The 11,352-nt window shown below is 41.1% G+C and overlaps 1 protein-coding gene across 1 annotated transcript; it reads left to right on the forward strand.

The window, feature by feature from the left end:
* Window positions 1–5,498: 5,498 nt before the first annotated feature.
* On the forward strand, window positions 5,499–10,982 carry LOC147610442 (pentatricopeptide repeat-containing protein At2g03380, mitochondrial-like). Its single transcript, XM_086786525.1, has one exon. The coding sequence runs from the start codon at window positions 6,184–6,186 to the stop codon at window positions 9,049–9,051; it is 2,868 nt and encodes a 955-aa protein (XP_086642651.1). The 5' UTR covers window positions 5,499–6,183; the 3' UTR covers window positions 9,052–10,982.
* The last annotated feature ends 370 nt before the right edge of the window (window positions 10,983–11,352 follow it).

The following is an 11,352-nucleotide window of genomic DNA, read 5'->3' on the forward strand; positions in this document are numbered from 1 at the left end:
CATAAGAGATTGATGATATAGAAAAGGAATTCAATCATGAAGAAGAAGAGGAGTTTGTTGCTCTGGATCTAATTTGGCTTAAGTCGGAAACACTAAAGACAGCTGAGGACATTGGGTCATTGGATATTCAAAGTTGCAATCATGCTTTTCCTTTGCTTCCATCTTTCAAGATTGAAGATTCAGAGTATGTTCTTCTGAGTGATATACAAAGTATCTTCAACTTAAGAGAAGATTGTGCACTAGCAATAATTCTCAGTCATATACTCTAGACTCTGAGTTCATTGATGAAGATGATCCCTTCATTCCACAATTTCAATCCACAGGCATCTCTTGCACTCTATTTTTATGAGGCTTCCAAGTTTAAAGAGACAGAAGTGATGCAACGTTTCACCAAGTCCAACAACAATTCAGATTATACCAACTTGGCAAGAGCAAGGAAACAAAGGAAGAAAAGGAAGGTAAATATGATAATACCATCAACTTGTGGAGTAAAAAACAATTACAATTGGATTAAAATATGCAGGTAATGCTTTTGTAGTGATATTATCATTGGAATGCTATTTTCTTGTGAATCTGTATTTTCATAACTTTTTTTTATTTTAGTTGCTTGTTGAAGGAGGATGATTTCTTGCTTAGAGCATCTGGAAAATGAGAAAGAGAACATGGAAGAGATGCAGCTTTATTTCATTATATTAACAAATTATCAACTGCAAAGCTTTTGGTCTATCACAAGCTGCTGAGCAATGATGGGGAGACTCCTATTCTCTTATTCAAAACCTTATCTCGTTTCCTTGGAGGAAGTGTAATCCCTACTAACTATGACAAAGTAATTCTTATTGAGAAAATAAGTACTATGAATATTTTTGGCTACTATCCACGTAATCAATGCTCAAGGGTAGCATACTTTCTCACCTATTCTACCTATGCACTTGCAAATGGCATAATAAATCCTTGGAGGAAGTGTAATCTCTACTAACTATGACCAAGTAATTCTTATTGAGAAAATAAGAAATCCTTGGAGGAAGTGTAATCTCTACTAACTATGACAAAGTAATTCTTATTGAGAAAATAAGTACTATGAATATTTTTGGCTACTATCTCTAGGTAATCAATGCTCAAGGGTAGCATACTATCTCACCTATTCTACCTATGCACTTGCAAATGGCATAAGAAATCCTTCAGAGCTTGATGATTCTGGCAAGCACTATCTGATAAGGTTCGGGGAGGCAGCTCCAAAGCAAGAGACCTTGTAGGTTGAAGTCAAAGAATCAAAGAAAACCCAAGAAGAGCCCATTGTTGAAATTCCTAAAGAACAGGTTTTGTAAGAAAAAGCAAACACCAACTAAAATAGCAGAGAAGGCTCTTGCTCGGAAAGAGGTATAGAAAAGGTTACTTTATATTTGGATACTCTTTATCTACCCAACAATGGTTTACAAACTCTTTAGTTTGTCTCCACTCTGTATGCTTTTTTGTACCTATACAACTGTTGAATATTTCTCTTCTCTATTGTTTTTGAGCAATTCTGAATACCAATAATAAGTGTGAGCTTACAATAGTTTGTTTAGTATGCTTCTATAAAACCATTGAAAAACTTCTTTCATAATATTTGCCTTCTTTATTTCTCCGTAATGTTGTGCATGTCAAAAGAATGCATTATTGCATGTTGTATAATGGGACTTTTCCATGCCTTGCGTTGACCAAATTGCAAGGCATTCATACCTCTTCATAAAGTAAGGTAGATGACTGTGAATTATATGTTGGATTAATAAAATATAGGTTAAAACATTCATTATGTAATTAATATAATAGGACTAGGTTGATATTTTTACCATGTAATGTGTCATGTTGCAATATGTCCAAGCCTCCTTCATGCTCTTTCCAAAAATCTTCAATTGTTCTTCAAATGCCTTATGATTAGTTTTGTTCCAAGTTTGTTTGTCACAGAATATAAATAGTTGATCAAGAGATTGCCATACTTCAGACTTTACGTTCCTTGGGAGAGGCCATCCACTTCATGATCTTTCACAATACTATGCATTATCTTCCACAAGTTGATTGTAGACATATACTGTGCTCGTTAAACCTTCTTGCCTTAACGCTGTCAATGGATGGTTTGATTGGAACTTCCTTACCATCTGTCGACCTTTTCACGTCTTTAGTAATTTTAACATCACCACCATGAAGTGCAGTGTCTGGAAGTACTTTTTCCAATGCCTTGATTACCTGCATTCTTTGCTTTTTTAGACAAAGTTTCTAAGTAAATCCAATGTACATGAATACAAGTTTTTCAATGATTCAACATAAAGCATGCAATGTACATATATGTACATTAGATAAGGGATGTCAAGCATAGGCTTGTACTTTGGATCAACCTTATTTCTATTGGGGGCTTTCTTCCACCACTTTTGGCTCAACTTTGATGCTGGCTCGTTACAATATATGCATGGAGACTTTGAGTTACCTCCTTTGCTAATGTTGTACATACACTTCAGTGTTTTGAGGTCCTCGTCAGCAAGATGCCATTCAACTTGAAAATCACCTCTCCCTTCTATATGAAGAAGTTCACCCTGAACTTGACTTTTTATGATGGACGGTATTTTAGTTTGATGAAACACCCAATTTAGTGTCTCATGATTCTATGTCTTGACCTGCAAACATACAAATGACATAAGTAGATCTTCAATAGTGGTCCTAATACAAAGTGACATAAGTAGATATACGTCTCAAAAATTTACTTACCTCAAATGATTCTAACCACCATATATTTTTCTCTAATTATACATTGAAATACTTGGGCTATCTTCTGCACCACGGATGGATCAAGTGCTCTATTCACCAATGTGGCTGTCACACATTCCACCTTCTTTTCCTTTGCTATCTCACATCCATCCAATTTGATCACAAACTTAAGAAGACTTTTACATTCTTCAAACCTGATACCATAGAATTCCACCATTCTTTTTTGAAGTTGTTGTAAGTCAAGGAAAATATTATTCCATGCATTCCACATTGTACCGTCTTTTATACCTTTAAAAGAACCTTCGATATAGAAACATTGTCCAATATACTCATCTACCTGCTTATTTAAGAGGCTTCTTAGTTTGCATACTTCTGCAAGTGTTGGGAGAAGCACGCGTTTGATTCTTTGGTCATGCAGTTTTTTGGATACAATTTTGAAAATAGAACTATACCCTTTTTTGCTAACACTGCTCTCATCTAATGCTTCCTGAATTGCATAAACAACAACTTTGTTGCTATCAACAAATTGCTGCACAACATTCCTTTTCACCTTTTTATACTTTTTCTCTTCAATCGTGTACTTTGTAATACTAGAAGGCACCAATCATTTCATCTGTTTGATTGGAAGGTTATTAAGATTCACGTTTTCTTTGTTTGGCTCCAATATGTTCCTAAAGAATAAATTGTGTTCTCAATATCTAGCAAAATAGTATCTTACTAATCTATCACTCATTCAAAATTACAATTCATAACAATTGATTTTTTTAGTAATAGTTCTTACCTTGCATGTCGCACTCTATGCTTTGCCTGCTTTCAATTCTGCAAGATTGCAAGCTTTCTTCTTTCTTTATCTTTTGCCTAATAAAGTTTCTTTTCTTCTTGCTTTTTTAAGTTTCTCTTTTGCCTTTTGCAATTCTTCAGCCTCACTTGCAAAAGTTGTTCCTTCAACTTTGAACACTCAACAATCTTTTCTGATTTGTCTGGTGCATCTTGTTGCTATAAGTATTTGTACACATCTACAACTGCCAAGTGACCTAATATATATCCGAGTAGACCTTTGTAACCATCACAAATCTTAAGAGTGATGTTGGATTGAAAAAAGAGGGAGTGGAGTTTGTGATTAGGTGGTTGGGATAAACTAAGCCATCACACCACAATATGGTGCAATCTTGATGACCTCATGTTCTCTCCCTCCATAGCACCAATGCATGGACCCTTTCTCCTTTTTTGAACTAGAGCATAATCATCTTCAAGATCTATATGAAGATGATAAAGCCTCTTCCAGTTTGAATGTTCACCTCCTTCCATTTTTTTGGTTTTCTGATGCTATTACTGATACAAACAAGAACTTTTATCATACCAAAGTAGGACTAGTGGTGCAAAACTTGTTTGTTACCCTCCAAAATTTAAAAAATCAGTGAATTTAATGTTTGATATTAAACAGAAAATACCTTCAGTATGGTGTGTACAGTAGTTAGTGTTCGTTAATATGATGTATAGCATAGTTAGTGTCATATATTACATCTTAAATGCACAAGGATCGAAATAGATTTACCTTTTCAGTACATCTTAAATGCACAAGGATCGAAATAGATTCACCTTTTCAGTACGTGGGGATATTATAATGTTTCTTTTGGATCTTGTTTTTCACTTTTACACATTTCTGACATCAAATAAATGGGGAAATGAAAAAATTCTTAGAGGGCCCCAAAGTGAGCTCCGATTTTCCCTAATGAGAAGTTTGTTTTGAATGGTGTGTAACTGGAATTGCAGTGTGAGAGATAAAGCCCCATCTGAGGCGAGGGGGACATGTATGCAGAAAAGTATGAGAGCGTCCCTTGACTCTCGGAGTGGGTGGGCATAGAGTGATTGCTAGCAGAAGTTGGAGCACAAACGATGGCTGCAGGAGATGGAGACGGCCTTCTCTCGATGCTCGGGGGGTTCACTATAAGTAAACCGTTTGTATCATGTGCGTTCACGGCCTATTTTTAAAATCCCTTATCTGTGAATTTTTCATGAATAAAGCATACCCTTTTTCTATTCAACTTGTGAATACCCCCTTTAAATGATACCCTTCTGTATATATAAAATGTGTAAAAAAGGGATTTTAAAAATACCTTCCATTGAACCCACGTGCTATGCTTACATATTTATGAGTGACACCCCCCCCGCCCCGGAGTGACACCCCCCCGGCCCCGGAGTCTCGATGGATGAATGCCCCCCTTTGAAAGAGGCCATTTGTGCATGGAAGAGTGAGAGTCCATCATCAAGACCAGAAGAGAGCCCCCCCAAAGGTGGTGGGTTTTGTAGCAACAAGGGAGGGGGGCTACTTCTACAGAAAGAGGTGGCGGCTCTGAGTCGTTATCACAGAGAGGCTTTGCATAAATAGAGGTTGCCAGACGGGGTAGTTCCGGCATAGATGTTGGAGGTGGGGGCTGCTGCAACCAAACGAGGGAAGAAACCCACCTCGATCAAGGTCTTGGGAAGATTGAATAGAAGTCACGGCTTCATGGAGATGGAGTGGAGGAGTTGTGTTGGACAAGGCAACGGAAGGGTGAGGGCACCCATAGAAGCATAGGAGTTCTATGCTAGGGGACACTTGTGTAGCCATAAATGACAGATTACACAAGAACAAAGTCTAGCCAAGGTAGTTACAATGACAACATTGTATTATGTACGAGTTATGTGTAGTTGTTACATAAACCGTGTATGCATGTGTGCGGTGTGGATGTATATATGCATGCGTGTCTAGTGTAGATAGGTAGTGCCCATGGGAGAGGGAACAACCTTCCATGTGCATGCGATGTGGATGCGTATATGCATGCGTGTCTAGTGTAGCCTAGTGTAACAGATAGTGCCTATGGGACATCCTCCTCGGCTGTTGGAAAGAGTACTTGGACATCCCTCCCATCAGTGGAACAAGCGATAGGGTTAGTAAGTGATTGGCCTGCTTTTCTTGTTTCAAGTGATGATGCTCTCTGAACCAGTTAGACCGGGGCTCGGCGCCCCTTTCTCCTGTGTGCGTGTGTAGTAGACAAACCCTAGGATCCAAGATTTCAAGCGTAAACTTACAGACAAGCTAAGACTCAAACTGAGGAGCCTTGTGCGATTAAGGGAACAGAAAAATGAAGAAGAAGAAGAAGAAGAAGAAGAAAGAGGAAGAGGGCGAGCAGCAGCAGGTGTTCACTTCCGTCAGTCGATCAGTAGCTGACACATCAATGTTTTGCAGCTGAAGGTAACATGGGGGTTGCATTCTGCAGGTGAAAAAGATATGTCAGTTATTCAGGGGCAGACAACTCAGCTATTGAGAATTGAGAATGATGACGTTGATATGGGGAAGAAGGATCTGCAGATTATGTCCATTAATGCATGCTCATTTAACAGCCAGAGTTCATTTTTCCTGTGACCGACGAAGTTACGAACTGTACTGGCTGTGGTTGGGCGATGCTGAGCTTAGAGAAGGCATTGCCTGCCGTGGAAGAAGTGGTGGTTCGCCAGCCCTCTGTCGAGGGCTTTGCTCGCATCCTGCACAAGGGCAGGAAGAAGAGAGACCGACCACATGCGCTGCGCTTGCATGCCTACATGCGCAAAGCAGGGTTGGAAGCTCATAGATCACTGGGGAACTGGCTTATCCCAATGTTGGTGGAAGTTGGAAGCATGTGTGATGCCCAACGGATTTTTGACACGTTGGTGTATCGAAATGAGTGGTCTTATAATTCCCTCATCACAGGCTATCTCAAATGTGGGAAGCCACAGCATGCTCTCGCCCTGTACCCAAAAATGCAAAGAGATGATTCTATACATCCCAGTGGGCAAACTTTTTTGGCTTTACTTAAAGCTTGTGTTAAGGTGAAAGATCTGGAAAGGGGCCTCGAATTACATTCCGAGGTTGCCAGAATGGGACTGCTTGAAAGAGACCTTTTTGTTGGTAACACCTTGGTCGATATGTATGCCAAATGTGGCTCACTTGCCAAAGCACGTGAAGTGTTTGACAAGCTTCCAATTCAAGATGTAGTCTCCTGGACCGCACTTATTGCGGGATATGCTGAACACGGGCATGGTGAGGAAGCACTCCAGTGTTTTGAACAGATGCAACTCGAGGGTGTCTCCCCAGATGTTGTCACATTTGTTTGCAGCTTGAATGCTTGTGGCAGCATAGGAGCCACAAGCAAGGGCCAAGAAATACATGCTGAGATTGAAAGGAAGGGGTTGTTGGCAAGAAACCTTGTTGTTGGCAACACCTTGGTTAATATGTATGCCAAATGTGGCTCACTTGCCATTGCACGCCATGTGTTTGACAAGCTTCTAGTCCGAGATGTCGTCTCATGGACCACACTAATTACAGGATATGCTGAGCATGGGCATGGTGAGGAAGCACTCAAGTGTCTTGAACAAATGCAACTCGAGGGTCTCTCTCCAGATCCTGTGACATTTGTTTGCAGCTTGAATGCTTGCCGCAATATAGGAGACAAAGAAAAGGGCCGAGAAATACACGCTCAGATTGAACGAAAGGGCTTGTTGGAAAGAGACATGGTTGTTGGCAACACTTTGGTGGATATGTATGCCAAATTTGGCACACTTGAAAAAGCACAGGAAGTGTTTGACAAGCTTCTAGTTCGAGACATTGGTTCGTGGACAGCACTAATCATTGGATATGCTGAACATGGGCACAATGAGGAAGCACTCAAGTGTTTTGAAAAGATGCAACTGGATGGTGTCTCCCCAAATGCTCTCACCTTTGTTTGGAGCCTGAAAGCTTGTGGTAGCATCGGAGCCACAGACAAGGGCCGACAAATACATGGTGAGATTGAAAGAAAGGGCTTGTTGGAAAGAGATCCTGTCATTGGCACCACCTTGGTCGATATGTATGCCAAATGTGGCTTGCTTGCCAAAGCACAACAAGTGTTTGACAAACTTCCAGTTAAAAATGTTATCTCATGGACTGCACTAATTTCAGGATATGCTGAACATGGGCATGGTGAGGAAGCACTCGAGTGTTTCGAACAGATGCATCTTGGGGGAGTCTCCCCAAATGCTGTCACGTTTGTTTGCATCTTGAAAGCTTGTGGCAGCATAGGAGCCATAGAGAAGGGTCGAGAAATACATGCTGAGATTGAACAAAAGGGGTTGTTGGAAAGAGACCTTGTCGTTGGCAACACTTTAGTAGATATGTATGCCAAATGTGGCTGGCTTGCAAAAGCACAGCAAGTTTTTGACAAGCTCCCAATTCGAGACATAGTGTCATGGAATACACTAATCACAGGATATGCTGAACATGGGCATGGTGAAGAAGCGCTCAAGTGCTTTGTACAGATGCAACTTGAGGGTGTCTCCCCAAACGCTGTAACATTTGCTTGCAGCTTGAAAGCTTGTGGTAACATAGGAGCCACGGAGAAGGGACGAGAAATACATGGTGAGATTGAAAGAAAGGGCTTGTTGGAAAGAGATCTTGTGGTTGGCAACACATTGGTTGATATGTATGCAAAATGTGGCTTGCTTGCCAAAGCACAGCAAGTATTTGACAAGCTTCCAGTTCGAGATGTTGTCTCGTGGAATGCAATAATCACTGGATATGCTGAACATGGGCATAGTGAGGAAGCACTAAAGTGGTTTGAGCAGATGCAACTCGAGGGTGTCTCTCCAGATTCTGTCACATTTGTTTGCAGCTTGAGAGCTTGTGGCAGCATAGGAGCCACAGACAAGGGCCAAGAAATACATGCACAGATTGAAAGAAGGGGGTTGTTGGAAAGAGACCTTGTTGTTGGCAACATCTTGGTTGATATGTATGCCAAATGCAACTCACTTGCCATAGCACAGAAAGTGTTTGACAAGCTTCCAGTTCGAGATGTCGTCTCATGGAGTGCATTAATTGCAGGATATGCCCAGCTTGGAGAAAGCGAAAATGTTTTCCTTGTGTTTCAAAGAATGATAGGAGAAGGTATAAAGCCAGATCTGGTCACCTTTGTTCTTGTTCTAAATGCATGCAGTCGCACAGGTCTATATGAGAAGAGCCAGACTTACTTCGAGTCCATGAGCAAAGACTATGGTATTGTTCCAACTGTTCAGCACCACACTGGCATGGTTGATCTCCTTTGCCGTGTAGGGCAATTAGACAAGGCAGTAGCAATGATCAAGAAGATGCCATTCTGTCCTAATCTTGTGGTGTGGCATGCCGTGTTGGGTGCTTGTAAAAATTGTGGGAACGTGGAACTTGGAAAACAGGCCTTTGAACATGTAATGCGTTTGGATGAAAAGAATGCTGCAGCTTTCATCTTAATGTCTCACATCTACGCAGGTGACATGCGGGAGTAATGAGGCAATGAGAGTTGGGAAACAAGCATGTAGCAAGGCCAAGACATTGTTGGACTGGCTGACAAGGCAGTAGCAAGAATTAAGAAGATGCTGTTGTGTCCTAATATTTGGTGTGGCATACCCTGTTGGTAATCGTAAAAGTTGCATAAATGTGGAACTTGGAAAACATAATGCGCTTGGATGAAAAGAAAACAAGCAGGAAAGAGGCAAGGACATTGCTGGACTGACTTCCGGTGTGTTTTCTTGGAAAGCGAAAGTAATGATGCAAAGCTAGAAGATATTTTCCTCAAAATGAGAGACGAAGGATATGTTCCTAGTTTGCATTGGGTGTCACAATGATGCAGAGAAAGTCGTATTACACAGGCCCAGTGAGAAGTTGGGTATCATGTGTGACCTAATTAATACACCCAAGGGACGCCCTCACAATGTCTTAAGTCGGGGGGTTTTCAATGCCTGCCATTTGGCAACAGCAATTATATCCAAGATAGAGCAACAAAGTATTCTCATCAAAGATGCAGAATGTGTTCACGGTTTTTAGGAAGGAAAGTGTGTTTGTGGGGACGTGTGATAACAGTAGGTCAACTGCATATTCATCGCCCCTTTTACTTGAATGTTGAGTCCAGAATGATGCGAAGGGCAGGGAACCTGTGTCATGTGCCTGCACATGGACATGCTAATCCCTGGGCTAATCCCTGAAGGAGAACAGATAACGACAAGATTCAGGACTTGATTATGGAGCTACAGCAGCTGGCATAGGCAGGAAAGGCATTGGGAATGGACCAGGAGGCTGTCGGCCAGCAAATAAAGAGATGATCTGGTGTCAGCTGCAGCAAAGGTGTGTTTTGTGTCCAGGGAACTGGCTGACAGCAGGTCGGCCAGTTCATAATTCCTTCAAAGGTCTATCATTCAATCCTTTAGGGGCTAAGTCAGTAGACTAGGACTTTTGAAAGGTGTTTCCTCTTTCAGGGGCAGCCTATGGCGTGGCAAGAATGTACACCTTTTTGTACTATATTGAATATATTGAAACTCAGCTTCTCTCCATCTCTTGCTTGCAATCTGCATCTATGTGTTCCAGGAAAGGTGTTTAGGGCTGAAAGAAGACTCCCAAAGCTTTCGCACGTGACATTGGTATCAGAGCATTAGGCTTAATAAGGCTAAACAGTTATTCAATCCCAAATGAAGGTGCACAGTCCAAGGAGAGTAACACAAGACATGGAAGAAGTTCGGAGGGTTGGTTGGTAGTGTTACACAAGGCCCAAGGGAAATGACAGTCCTGTGAGTCAAATGCCAATTGGGGCATACCAAGAAAGGCTTTCAAGCAACGGTTCCAAGGGTGGATAATGCTCCAAGGGGTGGAGTGAGTGCCAAACTCATTACTCAGGAAAAGAAGAACAAAGAAAGTGTTCAAGGACAGAGCAAGAAGACAAGGGGACAATGTGGAACAGATGCATAGATCTTCATCAGGTTTGGAGAGAATTGGAGACCGTTGTAGGGTTTTCTGTGAAAAGGTTGCCAGGAAGGAAAGGATGACAAGTTGGGGCGTCCATGAGGAGACAAGGAGATGATGACAATCATCTAGGGTCAAAACTTGGAATCTTGTCATCAAGTTTAGCAAAAGGGGATGTCATGTGCATGCACATGGATATGCTAATCCCTAGGCTAATCCCTGAAAGGCAACAGATAAAGACAAGATTCAGGACTTGATTATGGAGCTACAATAGTTAGCATAGCAAGAGAAGGCATTGGGAATGGACAGGTTCTACCGTCCTCTGAGCGACTTCACCCAAGTGAACTGAAAAAACGAGCGGGGTGCGGCAGACGAGATACCAAAAAGAAGTACAATTTAGAAATGGGTCTTTGTTGTCCCCTTGAAGCTTCATTTAATTTCAATTTCAATATTAATTTGTTCATTGATTTATGGATACATACTATATGAAGAGGGTATGAACAAATAGAGTGCAATTCTAAGTGAATTTGCAAGAATATTGAGCTACATAAAAAATGACCTCAGAAGCTCATGAACAAACACATAAAACCTTTGAAGTACCGGTACAAACTATGGAAAGACAATGTCTAGAAGCTCAACCATAGATAGTCACGTAGAGTCACACTCACCATCAATAAACAAATGGCGGATGTGGTATTGTTTCTTATGTTCCATCTCAAATCGTGGGTCTTTAACCATGGTTCTTGCCATCGCCTCCACATATTAGGATAACTGACTTCGCATTGAAATCAAAACAGTTTTTAGGCATCACAAACAAATTTGCACATTCCAATCCCTATCTTACACAACCATGC

This window comes from Cibotium barometz, chromosome 49 (genome assembly GCF_041138505.1).
Source record: "Cibotium barometz isolate CiBa-2024 chromosome 49, ASM4113850v1, whole genome shotgun sequence".
Classification (NCBI taxonomy): Eukaryota; Viridiplantae; Streptophyta; class Polypodiopsida; order Cyatheales; family Cibotiaceae; genus Cibotium; species Cibotium barometz.

What these genes read in the sequence shown, in the direction of transcription:
- LOC147610442 (XM_086786525.1), top strand. Translation starts at nt 6,184, where the DNA reads ATGCTGAGCTTAGAGAAGGCATTGCCTGCCGTGGAAGAAGTGGTGGTT.